The sequence below is a fragment of the Delphinapterus leucas genome, chromosome 1 (genome assembly GCF_059928025.1).
Source record: "Delphinapterus leucas isolate spDelLeu-1000000601 "Yukka" chromosome 1, BTC_Dleu_Yukka2, whole genome shotgun sequence".
Taxonomy (NCBI): Eukaryota; Metazoa; Chordata; class Mammalia; order Artiodactyla; family Monodontidae; genus Delphinapterus; species Delphinapterus leucas.
Window position 1 is genome coordinate 35,835,858 of NC_143129.1, and position 18,253 is coordinate 35,854,110.

Genomic DNA, 18,253 nt, shown 5'->3' on the forward strand with positions numbered 1-18,253 from the left:
TGAATAACTCAAACCAGTGGGGCAAAAGGCACCATTGCACATCTTGAGACTTACTTTCCAATTAGAGGGATAGAATCCGGAAAGTACTTCTGGAAGAAATTCAGCACATCACTACTAGTTTGCAGTTTTTCAAACTCTTCAAAGGGCATGAACAAAGTACACGTGAAAGATTTGTTCTGTAAGAAGAAGAGGAACAGTGTGAGAGAGATCAGGGGGCCAGGCAATGCTGGCACTAAGGCAGACCCCTAAATCACAGACCGCTTGCTGTGGCTCAGGGGCCTCTGGGAAGAATGTCCAAGCAGACAGGAAAGGCAGCCTCTCTTTCTTCCCTCACTCCCAAGGAAAAGCTCCGTCAAGTCCCAAGGTGCTCCCCAGCTTCTTGGTTATCAGGAGAATTTTATACTGTAAACTCAAGATATTTTCACCAAGCAAACATTACACTTCTTAGATTATTAATAGGTTGGTTGGATTTGATTTCTCCTCTTTTTTTTTTTCTTTATTGTTGTTCCATTTAAGATGTTATGATATTAAGGCATTAGACCCTAGAACTGTTAATAAGTGAAGAAAAAAAAAAAGAAAGTAAAAGACCAACCAGAGAAATATCAATAGGTATATCTGTCTATATTATCTATATAGATAATACAGATAATAATAACTATATATATGTATATATTATATATTAACATAGCAAAAAAGTTTCTTTCTAATGGAAGAACAGCCATGCTCTTTTGAGATAATGTATATTCCAATGTTGTCCTACAGATATTAAGGATGAAAAATACTTCCTAATATATAACCTAAATCTCTTTGGCTTTATTTCGGGACCATTTCTTCCTGTGCTGTCTTGGGGAAGATGGCAGTCAGGTACCACCACACATAAACCCCCATTAGTCATTCATATATGTTAAATATCCTCTCCAAAGTAAATAGTTTGGATTCCTTCAGGTTTTTCCTCAGTATCCCCAGAGTTTCAGATATAATCACTAAATAGACTAAACAATGATGAAGTTGATTACATTCATGCATACAGAGTATAAAAGTAAGTAACGAAAAACATTACTTATATATGCAAAATGACAGTTGATAAGAAATTTTACACTACCATGTTAGGAAGTGCAATCATCATAAAGGTATCTCTAGGCCAAATATGTAGATAATTAGGTTCCATGGCATACTGCAGGGAAAAAAGGTATATATAATTAGTGTATTAATGTAGCACATCTGCATTAACAAATTAAATACGATGATTCTGTTTATGTTATAATTGTTTCCACAGCAATTTAAATCAGTGTCATATGCATGGTGATGTGCACATCCATTGCTACGTAAAGCAGAAGTTTTCTTAGAAAAGACTTTGTGTTCTTTCTTTATAAACTCAGGCTTAGGTGAGTTTTTGATACCATGTATAATTGAAGATTTGAGAACATGCTATAAGATATTCATTTTCTCTCTCTCCTCTATTTCCATGGACACACGCACACATATACACATACACAAATATGTATACATACCTATATAAAAAATATATTATATACACACATAAGCTGTGGATGTGTGTATATATGTGTAATATTTTTCTACTTTATTTTTTACCTTATTTGGGTACTTATTTGTATAAACAGAAAGATCCTAAGTTTAAATTTCATGGACAAAACAAAATTTTACAAACAAGCCTCTTATTGCTTGTTTACTACAACATAAATAAGAGAGAAATGCTACCTCTTTAGCAAAGCCACTACAGGGCAATAGCCGCCTGAGTAGGTATGTATGGCTTGGGCACATGAATTGACCCAAAGACCCAAGTGACCCAAACCACTGAGGTTCCCAGGGGTATTACATATATAAGAATATGCCATCCGTTTCCCAACTATTTTAAGTTTGTATTATTTTCTATAAATGTTTAGAAAGCACCTACCATGTATATGTCTTATGGTAGTAAAAACATGACAGAAAGTACATCTTAGTCTCCTAGCTAACATTTTCACACTTTTTTATAGTTATTTGTGTCTTAGGAGAGGAAACTGCTTCTTCCCGGCTTTTTTATCCCCAGAGCCCCAAAGAAAGCCCAATACACAGACAAAGAGATGAATAAGTGAATAACACTTTGACACCAAAGATCTCACAAAGCAGTTGAATAGGCAAGATATATACATATGAAAAGCTCCCCAAAACTTCTCTTTAACAACAACTCAAGTGGTAGAGAGACAAAATGATTTGGTGCCTAGGTAGAAGTTTAGGAAATAAAAACTGGTCAGGTAAGAGGATTGTGGTTCTGGGATGGCTGAAACAAGGGACTGGTAGATTAGATAGCGGTGAAGGACAGTGGCTGCTGGTGAGGGTGAGCACGCTGAGCAATGTGGAGGGGGCACAAATGAGCATGGTGCCTTACTGGATGAGGTGAGCCTCCTTGCTTCCCTCTTGCTATCTTTTGACCTATTCTACATGGTGTCGATAAAGCAAATATGATACCAAAAACATTTTGATATTCATACATATTTCATGACCCTAGAAAACAACTCTTTAAATTTTCAGGTTCTTTATTCCAAGTCACGCTCTCAATAGATATCCTCATGCAACAGCGGTCCCAAGGTCAGATTTGTCATAATTCCCATGGGTCTTCTTACTACAAGTCACTCCACACATAAAGTCTAAGCGAGACAGTTTGCTTGCTGTGCAAAAACAGCTTTAAGATAAGCTCCCACATAATTCCCAAAAGCACTCCCTTAATATTCACCCAACTCTGTCACTCATCCAATCTCTCCCTCCTACTCCACCTGTCAGAGATGGAGTGAAAATGTCTGCTACATTAGAAAAAGAAAAAAGGAAGGAAGAAAAGGAAAAAGAAAAGAAAGGAAGGAAGAAAGAAAGAAGTGGAGAAAAAGTTTCATAGAATTGTTTTTGGGCCATGTCAAAATATTCCCATGTCACATTACTATGTCAAAACAGCATTTCTTAAAAGAGTAAAAACTTTCTATAAACCACCAATCATTACTATTAAATAGGAACACCTTGTAAATAAATGGCTATCTTAAATCTACAGTAGTAGGCATGATCCCACTCAAACTGGGGACAATTTTTCAACAAAATCCTATAATCCAGAATTATCAGATCCTGGGCCATTAGAATATGACCCACCTGAAGACCATAAAATATCATTGAAGAATTAGTAAATCCATGTTTAACCAGGAGGAAGAAATAGAAAGACAACGAAATGTTAAAATATGGATTTGACTGGCTGATAGTTTAGTATATAAGTGGTATGTAATACCACTATCTCAAACTGACAAACTATTTCATAGATGTCTGAATTTCAAATAGTATAGATTAAATCAGTACCTTAAAAATATATGTTTTATATGCAAATCAAGTATTTAACTAATGCTGTTTACTTTTCATTACTGATAAGCCAAGATCCTCATTGCTTCTGTTGGTGTTTTAATTTTCCTTATTAAATTCCTACATTTATTTGCTTATGACAATACACAATATACATACTACATATTTCCCTCCGGCCACATATGGTTTAACATGGGAAGCAGGGAATGAGAAACATGCAATGCAAATCTCTTTGAAACAACTTGCTGTTCACTTTATTTAATAACTTTTGCATTTAATCATGAGTATAAGAACTCTGGATTGTCAGTATACATAGTTGATTCCCAACCCAATTTTTTTCTCCCAAGAGATAATAGAAAAATGATATTATTGTGTAAGACAAATCCCCTGTGTGTTTCCAATAAGGTAGTTGTAATTCCTCTCCTTTCTTCCATTCAAGAAAACATATCAAAAGGTAAGGGAGTGAGAGTGATATTATTAAAGAGATACCTGTACATCCAATTTATTATTAATTACAAAATACTTGTGGCCTTGATCAAGATATGCTATGAGAACAACTGCACTAGAATATGCTTCTATACTAATATGGGGCAGGGGGAGGAGGAGAGTTGTAGAAAGAAGAAAAGAAAGGGAAAGGACTTACATCCCCATTCTTAGGTGGAATAGTCAATTCCATGTACCCATGAGGAATGTATTGTTGACTGTAATCAAAGCGGGGTTTCTTCATGAGGTGAGTTCTGACAGTGGAATAGGCTCCATCACATCCTACAATGAGGTCACAGGTGACATCTTTGGCAACGTTCTCATGTCTGAAAAATAAAATAAATCATCAAAAAAAAAAAAAAGCCTAGTGGTGAAAATGATGAAGTACTTCTATTGGGTATAAAAAGTAGTGAATTAATGGGACCACTACTCACTTTTACCTATCTGTTTTAGAGCTTTGAGTGGATAGCTATAAAATGAAGATAACGATTGTCCCAGTCATGGGTTTGCTTATGAGAATGAGGATAACACAAAACCATACTGATTAATAAAGACATGCTAGGCCACAGAAGCATGACTAAGAGTTGAGTTCCCTGCATGAAGGAAGAGAACCTTGAAAAGAAAGAAAAGTGTTTCAAATGGAGGGAATGTATGAACAACCCCAGGATGTGACCAGAATCTTCTAGGAGCAACACATTTGTCTTGAACAGAGGGGATCAGAAGATGAATTTAAGAAAAGAATACAATTGGGAAGGGAGGAGAAGAGAATGAATGTTAAGACAAAAGGTTTAAATACATTATTCTGGCAAATGGGAGAAAACAATTTTTTTCCATTGGGGAGATGGTGTATAAAGAGTGGTAATTTAAGATAACTTACTTAGGAGTGGAAACATTGCAGTGGAGCCAGAGTGCAGACGTGAAAGAAATGGGGACAAGGTGACTGTAGTAGCCTGCATGTGTGGGGATGAGAGCCCAAGGATGGTGACGCTCAGGAAGAAGGAAGACATAGGCTCTGAGGCAAACAGAAAGTATGAATGATTGGTGCATGTTTATAGGTCTAGTGGGAGAAAATATGGAAAGGGCTACATCAAGGATAATTTTAATTATTTGGGTAATAGTACTAGGGAAGTCAGGAATGGGAGATGCTTGGTGACAAATAGAGGATCAAGGTTTTAGATGTGTTTGAGATTATGGCAAGTAGTTGTGAAGGTGTTTAATGGGAAATTAATATTGATTAAGATTGAAATAAGGATTGAGAATGAAGAAAAAGGCCTGGGCTGGAGATGCTAATCATAGAAATGTGAATTTACAAGTAGTTGTTGAATGAACTGTGAATCCATGACATATCCCACGAGTGGGATGTGAGGTTTAGAACTCTAGAGGAAATGGAGTCGGCCAAGGGGAGGCAGACAAATAGTAATTCAGAAAGAGGGGAGGAGAAACAGGGCAGCGGAGGGTCATCTGTTTCAAGGGAGGAGAGTGTTTGAAGCAGAGTATGGCTACTAGTGTACTAGTGTAGAATAAGGAAGAATCAGTGGTGCTAGTAATCAGAAGGCATCTAAGACCTATTTTCAATATAAAATTACTTGATTCTAGAAACTATTTGAATTACCCTGTTAGTAATCATTTAATTCTTTCAAAAGAGCCAGAGAACAAAGTTTACAGGTACAATTCTCCACGTCAACCCTTCACCTCTGAAGTCAAAAGGCTAACTGGTGATTACCCAAGCACTGTGATCATTCCTTCCTCAGGATTACATTTCAACAGCCTGTGGCCAAAGTGCACCTTTGCATTGGGATATTTCTCAACAGCTGAGGAAACAAAGAAAGACAACTAATAGAAATGAAATTCCAATTCTTATTTCACTTAATCAAATTGAAATATTAATCATTTTCTGAGAACAGTGTGATAGAGATACTTATTCTTACCAATGTAAAAATGAGTTAGTTAAAAGGTAATTTGACAACTATTTGGCAAATGTTCCAGGATAATTTGGTAGCAAAAGAGATAAATAAAAATCAACTATCCTCATCTCAAAAAAAAAAAAAAAACGAATTCCATTATGCAAATTCTTATATCACTGTAATTGTTGGCACCCTAGGAAAGAAGCTGTCATCACATATTTTAAAAGTTTTCCCCAATTTAAGGCTTAATTTGTGATCGGAAATATTCAATCAAACTTCCTTTTTCATACTATGTCTGACTTTATATTTCTTTTTAGCAAGTCCTCTAGACTTCTAGCTCAATTTGTCATAAATATAGATTATTGATACTAATTCTTTTTGTAATCAAACACTGCAACAGTTAGGGGAAAATGAGTAAGAAGATTTGAAACTTAATAAGTAGAATCAAATTATTTTAGTGCTTTCTTTGCCTGCTAACAATCTATAGTGTATTTTGTTTTCTGAATTATTAATTATGTTCTTATCATAGTAGTAAATTTATTTTTGTTCCTATTAATTCTCATGGGCAGGAGATCTATAATTAGTGGTTATTTATTGTTCTTAAAGCTACAAATCAGAATGCAGGTGTTAGAGCTGGAATAGACCTCAGAGATGATTTATTTCAAAACTCTTCATCTTATAAATGGAATAACCAAGATCCTGGAGGGAAAGACAATTTGCCTAAGATCATACAAAGTAAAAAAATTAGGAAAAATAATCCAGAGGTCTGACTTCTGTACTTATCTCTCCTTTTCATCTCAGGTTTTGTCTTTTTTTTGTTCTGCTTTGCTTGAGTTTGATTTGGGGTCTGAAGACTTTAAGATTCTTGGACATGGGATTAGAAGCTTTAGAATACTGAAATCTGAGATAAGCCTAAGATTGATCTATGTTTAAGAAACCTTTTGACAAATAACTTGGAGAAGTCAGAGTTTACCTGAACCACTATGGGTGTCTTTTATCAATACAAACACAAAATGTGTTTGTGGAATCAACCTTTTTGTAAATTAAATTTTATTTTATTTTCAAATTAGATGTATAGTAATACCTCCCAAAGAATTTTCCATGGAACACTAGTCCTGTGATATGCTCCCCAAAATAGTTGTTCTGTGGTCAGTCATTAGAGAAATGCTCATACTTTGACCCTCCTGGCTGTGCTGTCCTGGTCCCCAGATATATGTGGCTCTAGAGTGCTTGAAATGCAGCTGGTCTGAATGGAGATGTGATGTACCCACTGGGTTTTGACAACTTAGTACCAAAAAATAAAAAGAATAAAATGTCTCATGAGTAGCTTTCTTACATTGTACATTGAAATGATAATATTTTGGATATATTAGGTTAAATATACTATTAAAATTAATTTCACCTTTTTCTTTTTAGGTTTTCTAATGTGGTTAATATAAAGTTTTAAATTATACATGTGGCTGGCATTTGTGGTCACATCTTAGACAGCATTGCTCTAGAAAATCCACACTGCATAGTAGAATAAAGGCCCTGAGAAGTACTGTAAGAAAAGACTTTTAAAACTAAGTTGATGCAGGGTTTATCAAATTTACCTGACCACATATACTTTTTCTGTTTGTTTTACTTAACAATTATTAATAGCCCACCAAATAGTAAACTATGAAACAATCCTACATGAAAAGCTGATTCAGGGAAATGATTTAGTTACCGTACTTTCAGAGGTGAGGCTCTTCTATTAGAAAGAATGAGCATTTATCTGTGGAATGGGTGGCTCACACATCTGATGCCATGTAAAGGAATAAGAGCTGTGTAAAAGAACTTTATATGTCAAACAAACTTTAGGAGTCAAGAGACTCAGCATTCTTTTTATCAACGTATTTATGTCATTTATGAAATTGAATGCTGTGCAGTGCACCCCTAATGAAAAACAGGGGAGCATGCAAGATTCGATCTCCTTATTATTAGCAGGTGTTTCATATATTATATATAATACTGGAGGCAGTGACTGTAATAGTTAAAAGCATGGACTTTGGAATAGACAAACTCAAGTTCAAATCCAGATTCTACTACTTACTAGCAGTGTAATCTGCTGCTCTGTGGAGCTCTCCAAGCCCCCTTTACCATCTATAAAACTGAGGTAAAAATAATCCCCACTTCACAGAGTTGTTTGGAAGGTTATACAGATTGATGCAATATAAAGCAGTTAACATAGTGCCTGGTGCATCAGTGAATATTTTCTATTATTTTTATCAATAAATTCATAGGATACTTTTAAGAGATTACCTTAGGTCCACTATGCTGCTTTTTCAAAAATCTGTTTTGTAGTTTCTTTTCTTAAGATCAACATGAATATATCAAGCAACCTAACCCACCCCCACCTATCTACTCATCCAAAAGTCAGTCTTACAACTACAAGTAAAGAAGTAGAAATAAGACTACTAAGCCCTATTTCTTAAGTACCTGGTGAATCAACTAGAGTGACCTTCCCTATCACTCCTCCTCCCAGTTGAATTCAATTCAACAGATATGTTGCAAACTCACCCTGGGTAGGGGACTGAGGAGAAACACAGATAAATCATTGGAACCTCTGCTCTCCAAAAATCCAAGGCTGCTGGAACGCATTGAGGGATTGATTGATTTAAAAGAAAGTAGAAATACTAATGGCATGCTTTGCATGGAATGAATCTGTTTAGTACAAATGCTGAAGAAGAGAAAAAACTATGATAAAGGGCTACATGGAATGTGACTGGATTGATTATCCAAGCTACAAATTTAAGTTGCAATCCAGGGACTTTTCAATTAATAGGTAGGTCTTTTTAGTTACATGAGCATCTTCAGGCTTATACACACCTTCCTCTTTCTCAGCCTCCTAAACCCTGAATCTGCTTTGTCTCCTACAAATATCTTGAATCTATACCTCCCCCCAACCACTTGGCTATAGCTTTAGTCCAGGGCCTTGTTTTTGCACACAGGGATTATCATAATACTCTAAAATCTGCAGCCTTCTATCAGCCTTCACACTATTGCTTTTCATCTTTCTGATAAGAAAATCTAATTGTCTCTTTGAAAATTGTTACATCTGTATATCTGTTGTTCCACTAGACCATGAGTTCTTCACTGAGGAGTGAGCACTCATTCAATCCAGTGCCTAGAAAACAATAGGAATTCAATACACGCTGAACAAATGATTTTTATTTAGACCACTGATAAAATGAAAAAGAGATGCTGGAAGATGCATCACCACTACTTTTTTTTTTTTTTTGCGGTGCGCGGTCCTCTCACTGTTGTGGCCTCTCCCGTTGCAGAGCACAGGCTCCGGACGCGCAGGCTCAGCGTCCATGGCTCACGGGCCTAGCCGCTCCGCGGCATGTGAGATCTTCCTGGACCGGGGCACGAACCTGTGTCCCCTCCATCGGCAGGCGGACTCTCAACCACTGCGCCACCAGGGAAACCCTCTACTTTTAAAGAAACACTTTGTATTGTACATAGTCTTGCTCTTAATAACCCCCCAAAAAAGGAATAGTAAACAAATCTCAGTAAATCATGCGACAATCATTAGTCTCATGTGCTTTACAGAAAGTGAAAACTGGTGAATAAAGCACTGGACTTACCAGTCAATAGATCCTTGCTTAGATTTTCTCTGCTTATAGAAAGAATATACTGCAAGAAAAATATAATAGATACTGTTTGTTTCTGAAGAATGGACAAATATGCTTCTATCTTATTCACTCAGCAATAGGAAATATTAATCATTTAGCAGAAGGTTGCAAGCTCAGTTTTATAACCATTTAACTAAGTAACTTTTTTCTATAAACACTTTAATCAAATACATGTTATACAATGTTCACGTTTAAACTTAGGTTCGATACTATAAAAAACAAACCTTTTTCTGGCAGCAAAAACGTTATTTTCACTAAGAAAGATAGTTTTAACAATCAAACATAAATCTCATATATTCATCTTAAGTCTCCAAATCGAGCTGCGTAAAAAACTTCAGAAATGACAGCACTACTAGAATAAATGTACTAATTCCCAAAGAAACTACTTTGAAAGCCTTCATTTCAGTGTGAAAGGCTGTGTGTGTGTGGTGTGGTTGTGGTGGGGTGAGGGTTGCTAGGAGTAGGTGGAACCCAGCTGGGACATGTGTTGGTTGTTTCTGACTTCATAGGGCCAACTGTTCCATGAGGCACGGTCAGAACAGTGCATAGGGCCCATGATATTTTCAGGGATTCATGAAAATATTTTAATTTTAGTTTATTTTAAAATCAGAAGAAAAAAATATAATGAGTATATATAAGAATGAATCCAGTCTGGATTATATTCAAGATTAATATAATCTTTATATCAATGCACTCATACAATCTAATTTTCAATATTTATTGTTTTATAGAGAAAGGGTCTCACAAAGGCAAAAGTGCCTATCTAGAGCTCATGAAAGTCATAATGCAGTCTTGCAATTCAGGGCAAGTCTATTGCTTTAAAATTTTAAAGCATATAATTTTCCAAATTATGGGACAACATTTAACACAAATATGGTAATTTATTAATCTTCACCTCATTCAAATATAGGCATTTAAAATTAACAGCTAAATCTATACATGGTGTAAAAATAACTTGGTCATGATACAGAAGCAGTGACTGAGGAGGAGCTTCCTGTGTCTTTGCTATAAATTAAAATTAACAGGGATGTCTTCATTCTCTGCCTCATGGTTGTTTTCTAGTCTTCTACATTATTAATCATTGCATTTCCATAGAAACCACACTTGTTATTCAAAGTATATTAGGAAACATTCAAACTATAAAGGCTTATTAATGTGAGGAAAATATTCTTTCCCTTTCAGTTGATTCCTATCAGGCTTAGTTGAGATAATCTGGGAACTAATAATCTGGGAACCAACAGACATGTTGGTCCTGCAGGAAGGCCAGGGAGAGTCCCGGTCTAATCTACTCCATATCTTTGAGCAGTATCTTATTATAACCAAAAGTTAGAGTCACTCACATCAAGCTTCACTTCTCCAATACATATTCTAAAAGGCTTATCTTGTGAAGAATAAGTAAGAATAAGAACAAACAAGTCAAAAGCTATAAAGTGGCCCTTGTAACCAAACCTAAAAGAAGTAGGATAATCTCCTTTGGAGATTCGTAAGACAATAGTTGCAGTGCTGACTTTTTCAAATATGCTAGGAAAAAATGTTTACATTCTAGTCCTGAAAGCCTTCAAATGAGAATGTTTTCTAGTAAGGGGACACCATTTCTGTATTTTGGGTATAGGAGTTTAGCAAGAAGAATTGGGGTAACTCTGACCCGCTCTGTATATTAGAGAGTATTTTGATATTTGGCAACTGGGGAGGGAAATGGGAGGAACCAGTAAGACAGTCACCACAAGGGAGAAAGGGCAGAGAAATAACAGCTGGGGGAGGGAGGCTCAGAGAAGGGGGTATAGAAAGGATTTCAGAGGTCAAACTGTACACACTAGAAATTTATAAATTGTTTGCTGTGTCCTGTGCAAGGTGGACCTTCCATGACCCCCAAGTCTTCAGCATATTCATGTGTATTTTGAGTGAGTGCTTTTTGTATGGAAAATGGTGAAAATGGTGAGTTTCATGTGTGGCCATCATGGTACACAGCCAATACTAGAGGAGAGGGAGTGGACACCAAGAAGTCCATAGGACAGTAGGTAGGCTCCCTGAGCATTCGAAGAAATCCTGGGGTCATGGGGATGGCTTTGCACTTCCACAGTCTGTGAAATCGACCAATTCAGAGCAATTTTATATAGTTCTTAAAAGATAAGGAGACCCCATGTTCAACTCCAGTATAAAGACAGTGATGCAAAGCTATAAATTTAGCATTAACTCAATTGTTAAGAATTGAGAAATGGCAAGATTGATGGGGAAGGATCATTTCCTCCTTCCATATTGAAGGCCCCGAAATGAGAACTCCCACCAACACTTTCAACTTCCTGGGGAGTCACTGGTGATGAAACTGCTCCTCTCTCTCTCTCTCTCTCTCTCTCTCTCTCTCTCTCTCTCTCTCCCTCTCTTTCTCTCTTTCTCTCTCTGTGAGGGTAAGGAAGTCAATTTTAGCCTCAAGTCCAAGTCACTCTTTTCATCTAGCTTCCCTGTTATTTTTGAACCATATCTTACTCCTTGACCTATTCATATTTTATTGGTTCAATCTCTGGGGAAGGGATGGATATGCTGAATTGGACCTCCTCAGCACAATGTTAATCCAAGAGAAAGGTGGGATGACTATTACGAGTCGCTCTCATTTTAGCAAAAAGAAACAGTGCAACTAAGCAGTACTACCAGCACTCCTCTGAGGGCCTCCTACACCATGCTCGCTGGCTGTTGTCTGTAAGGAAACCTGTCTTGTTTCTCCCTTGCTGCTGACCTCATGTGATCATGCAGCCTGTTTCTTTCTCCAAGGTGGTTGGAGTCAATGCATCTAAAGCTGCTGATCGCTGTGAGATTCTTTGCAAGTTTTCTCATCACTGGACACACGTGACACTTAAAAATTTACATTGTTTAGAAATTTGGTCTCACCCAACGTCCCTCCATAGATAGACTGTCATTTGATTGGAACAGTGCTATTTCGCTGCCAATCTAAGACTTAAACAAAATGTCTGTTTCAAGCCTCACCTTCTCTTCTCTGAAAATGAAAGCTTTCCTCCCACTCTGAACCATATAGCTGAGTGCCCCTGCCATCACTCGGGTGAGTTCTTTTCACAAGAACTTGATTACTACCTGTCCTCCCCAGGTTGCAAGCTCCTCTCCTGTTGCTCAGCAACTAGCACAGGGCATGGCTAGCATAGCACAGGAGGACAATTATTGCTTCCAGAAAAGATACATTTAGTTAGTATAGTTTATACTTGACTTGCATGTGTAAATCTTACTTGCCTATCAAGAAGAGGCAATTCTTTTCTTTCTTATAGCACCAAGCTCAATTTGGGGCCAATTAAACAGGACATATTAATTATCTGAAGACATTTATCTGACTATGGATGGTCAGTGGACTGTCTTTCCCTTCCTTCCCCTGCCAGGCTCATGTATTAAGACTCTGTACCTAAGTTTTCATAATGCCAAAATAAGCAGGTTATTATTTCTAAAAAGTCATTAAATAGAAAATTTTAGTCCTTCCCCACTACCCCCTCATTCCCACTTAGTCGTTGGAATGTTTTACTTTTCAATTACTTTTTTTTTTTTTTGCGGTACGCGGGCCTTTCACTGCTGTAGCCTCTCCCGTTGCAGAGCACAGGCTCTGGACGCGCAGGCTCAGCGGCCATGGCTCACAGGCCCAGCCACTCTGCGGCATGTGGGATCTTCCCGAACCGGGGCACGAACTCGTGTCCCCTGCATCGGCAGGCAGACTCTCAACCACTGCGCCACCAGGGAAGCCCTTCAATTACTTTTTAAACGCACACAAAATTTACCATCTTAACCATTTTTAAATATACAGTTTGATGGCATTAAATACATTTACATTGTTGCGCTACTATCAGAACCATCCATCCACAGAACTCTTCATCTTGTAAACCTGAAACTCGACATGTCCCCATTAAATAATAGCTCCCCATTCCTCCCTTCCTCCAGGTCCTGTCAACCGCCATTCTACTTTCTCTTTCTATGAATATAACTACTCTAGATACCTTACATAAGCAGAATTATATAGTACTTAACATTTTGTGACTGGCTTATTTAGCTTAGTTTATCTAAGGTTTATCTATGTTGTAGAATATCAGAACTTCCTTCTTTTTGAAGGCTGAATGGTATTCCTTTTTATGTTGTATAGAAAACCTACACCTCTGCTGTGTGTCTCTCCTTTACTCTCATACTATTACCACGCTCACCACACTTCTGACACCATATACATGTGGGAGTTTTCCTCAAACCAGCAATTCTCTGCAACTCCAGCTGGGCACCCTATAGTTTATTCTGACACTACTAACTTGGAGATGGCGTCAGATTCCACAGGTTAAAAGCTCAGCCCTACAAGACCATTCCTCTCCTTCACACGCCAATTGCAAATGCAGTTTGTCACCTGTGCTTCTGACTAATCAGCTATAAATCAGAAGTTGCCATGATCCCCTCTTCAAGTTCAACCAATTTGCTAGAGTGGCTCACAGAATTCAGGGAAACAGGTTACTTACATTTACCAGTTTATTATAAAAGAATATGATAAAGGATACAGATGAACATCTAGGTGGAAGAGATGCATAGGATAAAGTATGTATTTGCCATCTCTGGGTGTGCCACTCTCTCAGTACCTCCATGTGTTCATGAACCTGGAAGCTCTCTGGGCCCCATACTTTTGGAATTTTTATGGAGGCTTTATCATGTAGGCATGATGGATAATTAACTCCATTTCCAGCCCCTCTCCCTCCTCTGGAGAATGGGGGTTGTGTCTGAAAGTTCCAAGCTTCTAATCATGAGTTGGTCTTTCTGGTGACCAGCCCCCATCCAGGAGTCCATCCAGAGTTACCTGGAAAGACACTGCTGTCACCCAGGAAATTCCAAGGGATTTAGGAACTCTGTGTAAGGAACCAAAGACCAAATATTAGAACAAAAGATGCTCCTAGTGTTTTTATCACTTAGAAGATTACAAGGGTTTTAGGAGCCCTGTGTCAGGAACAAGTGCGGAGACCTGTATGTATTTTTTCTATTATCTCACATAAGTATATACCACATTTTGTTTATCCATCCATCAATGGACATTTTGGTTGCTTTTACTTGTTGACTACTGAGAATAATGCTGCTATGATCATGGGTGTTCAAGTATCTCTGCCAGACCCTGCTTTCAGTTCTTTTGAATATATACCTAGAAGTGGAATTGCTGAATCATATGGTAGTTCTATTTTTAATTTTTTGAGGAACCACCACACTGTTTTCCACAGTAGATGCACCAATTTACATTCTCACCCACAGTGTACAAGGTTCCTATTTCTCCACACCCTCACCAACACTTATTTTTTGATAGTAGCCACCATAATGAGTATGAGGTGCTTCAGCTTCTTTAATCAGCACAAGATCCACAAAGACCTTACTCCCAAGAGCATATGTGCTTTATTTCTTGCTACCCAAAGTGTGGTCTGTGGACCTGCAGCATGGACACCACCTGGGTGAATTTGGTTTGCAGAACCTCAGCCTCCACCCCAGCCCTACAGAATCAGACTGTGTATTTTAACAAGATCCCAGGTGAGTCTGAGAAGTGCTGATCTACCTACAATGGACGCTCTGCAGAGGATCAGAGACTCAGAAGAATATGAACCTCACTTGGGCTCTGCAAAATGAGGCATTGCTGGATAAAGTAAGCAGGGGTTTTTCTATGGTTGATAGGTTTATGGTACATTCATTCTGTCTCTCAAAGAAATAAACATAGAAAGAAAGTGTAATCAGATAAAAATACTTTGCCCAACTCCGTACATTACTATTTCAAAGATAAGAAGAAAAACACAAAGTAGGATAATGGATTTTCCTTCTTAAACACTACATCATCATCTGGCCTCTGTTTGAGAAATTATACAATGCTGAAAGCATTTCCAGTTCATTCTATAAATGCTATTATAACTATTACAACTAGAATAATAATAATTTGAGGCAAGAGAGTCAGGGGGAAGCAATAGCATCATAAAACTTAAGTTTGCATAGCGCTGTTCTTGCATAGTATGCTTAACAATAAATACATGGTAATCTCTATCTAGTTGAAAGGAGATGGGAGGGAAAGGGCATCCCAGGCCAGTATGAGTGAAGCATAGAGGCATAAAACAGCCTAATAGCAATAACAATAATAACCATTATTGAATGGTTATTAGGGACTGGGCCCTTTCTAAGCATCTCATATGAATTAACTAGTATATGTTCTTGCATTCTAAACAGGCAAGCAATGTCAAAGATAGGTTAGAGAAGAAAGGCAGGGCCAACAAGAAAGTAGCAGGTTCCAGACACTAGACTCAGTTATTACCATTTTACAAAAAAAGAATCTCCAGGTAAACCTACCTGTGACTTTGTCCCATAGGGAATTGCAGACTTTTTTCCTGAAAGAGAGTGAATCATTCTTGCTCTCATGGGGATACCTTGGGCTACAATCTGAAATAAAATCAGAAATATCAATTTCAATTTCCATAATGTGGCCTCATGCAAATAAGATAGATATCGATTTTAAAATGTGATTATTCAAGTATTTTCCAAAAATCAAAAAATGTAAAGGTCCATGAGAACACAGTATGGTAGAAAATCAATAAAAACTATGTTCCTGCAAATTTTACTTTTTAGGTTTTTTTTAACCCTTCGATTTTAGAATAGATGTCAAGTTTATTTGGTCTAAAGCAAATATTACAAGCGAAGAAATGGTTCATTGTCAGAGAGATTAAGTTATTTTTCTCATGATCACAAAAGAGAGTAATGCATGAGGAGTAAATCCCAGGATTCCTGAAATCCAGTGCAATGTGCTTTCCTACACATGCCTAAGAAAAATGTGGAAATGCAAATGGCAGTTATATTGACTTATATATCATTTCAAAGACACACTGTTGCAAAAGTGCTATCAATAAAAATATATTATTTCTCTTCACATTTCCAAGAGACATGATAGTGAGAAGTTTGGCAACATTGAATCCATATAAGGAAAATCTGCAACAGGCACACAATCCAAACACTGAGAGCTCATTGGTTTCAGAATTCAGAAGTTTTCAAATTTTAGATAGGCAATGTAGTGCATATGTGGTTATTATATGACACACAGAGGAGTCTAGGGCACCGCCCCATAACACAATATTTCTTTAGTAAAACACATTCACATGAAATGAGATTTTTTAAAAAAAGGCTATAAAAAGCCTCACATCAGGTCAAATTTGCTGCTGAGTGGGTGATGAAAAAGCTTTCTAGTCCCAGAACTTCTGGAGTACAGAGTTGTGGATAAGAGATTATGGACCTAAGTAGTCAAAAGAACGGAGTTCGCCCGCCTCCTCTCACCCTGGATGCCATCTCAGATCACACTTCTGTAGGCAGAGGTTCACGATACTGTTGAGAGCCCAGTGTCAGAAGTGACGGTCAAGTTCCCATCTGATACAGTATCTGCCTGCCCCACAACCTGCTCTGGTCCCCCCAGGTGCCTCAAGTGTGAAATGTTCACCCTGCTGTGAAATTTAGAAGTTTGAAAACCTTTGTAAAATGAGCTCTCATGCAGAGGTTTTTTTTGGCATTAAGTGGTGCTTTGAACTAGGAGAAATCAAGACCGCGCAGTTGTTGAAAAACAGCAGATGTTATTTTCTATAAGGAAAATGCATTAACAAGGTACCTGATCTTCCAGGCCAATGGATTTCAAGGCTTGTCGTCCTCTATAAGAAAGGGCCAAATTAATGCTTCTTCCCCGTGCAAATTTAGCCACTCGGATATCTAAGATGGAAGTAAACCCCATGTTACACACACTTTCTTATATCCTAATACAGGATAAGCATAGAGCACCTGAAAAACTGGTGCCATCTGGACCAAATTAAAAGACCTTGCTAACTCTTTTAAAGAAAACACGGATAGTAATATATTTGCATTAAATTAAATTTAGATAGTTGAGGTTTTTAATGAAATCTAACAGTGCATCTTTTAAATTTTTTTTCTTTTTAAAATCTAAGGAGTTGCCAACAAACAAATGAAAGGATGCTCAACATCACTAATCATTAGAGAAATGCAAATCAAAACTACAATGAGGTATCACCTCACACTGGTCAGAATGGCCATCATCAAAAAATCTATAAACAGTAAATGCTGGAGAGGGTGTGGAGAAAAGGGAACCCTCTTGCACTGTTGGTAGGAATGTAAATTGATATAGCCACTATGGAAAACAGTATGCAGGTTCTTTAAAAGACTAAAAATAGAACTACTATATGACCCAGCAATCCCACTACTGGGCATATACACTGAGAAAACCATAATTCAAAAAGAGACATGTAGGGGCTTCTCTGGTGGTGCAGTGGTTGGGACTCCGCCTGCCAATGCAGGGTACACAGGTTTGAGCCCTGGTCTGGGAAGATCCCACATGCCGCGGAGCAACTGGGCCCGTGAGCCACAACTACTGAGCCTGCGCGTCTGAAGCCTGTGCTCCGCAACAAGAGAGGCCACGACAGTGAGAGGCCCGCGCACTGCAATGAAGAGTGGCCCTCGCTTGCCGCAACTAGAGAAGGCCCTTGCACAGAAACGAAGACCCAAACCAGCCATAAAATAAATAAATAAATAATTTTTTTTAAAAAAAGAGAGAGAGACATGTACCATAATGTTCACTGTAGCTCTATTTACAATAGCCAGGACATGGAAGCAACCTAAGTGTCCATTGACAGATGAATGGATAAAGAAGATGTGGTACATGTATGCAATGGAATATTACTCAGCCATAAAAAGAAATGAAGTTGAGTTATTTGCAGTGAGGTGGGTGGACCTAGAGACTCTCATAGAGAGTGAAGTAAGTCAGAAAGAAAAACAAATACCGTATGCAAACACATATATATGGAATCTAAAAAAAAAAGTGGTTCTGAAGAACCTAGG

General features: G+C 37.7%; 1 protein-coding gene across 1 annotated transcript in view; it reads right to left on the reverse strand.

Annotated features, from left to right (window-relative positions):
• KMO (kynurenine 3-monooxygenase) overlaps window positions 1-18,253 on the reverse strand; it is a 59,043-nt gene that overhangs the window by 16,454 nt on the left and 24,336 nt on the right. The window contains 7 exon segments of the mRNA XM_022579445.2: window positions 55-176; window positions 1,103-1,174; window positions 3,980-4,145; window positions 5,543-5,630; window positions 9,335-9,383; window positions 15,716-15,805; window positions 17,016-17,113. Coding sequence (XP_022435153.2) covers window positions 55-176; window positions 1,103-1,174; window positions 3,980-4,145; window positions 5,543-5,630; window positions 9,335-9,383; window positions 15,716-15,805; window positions 17,016-17,113 — 685 coding nt within the window.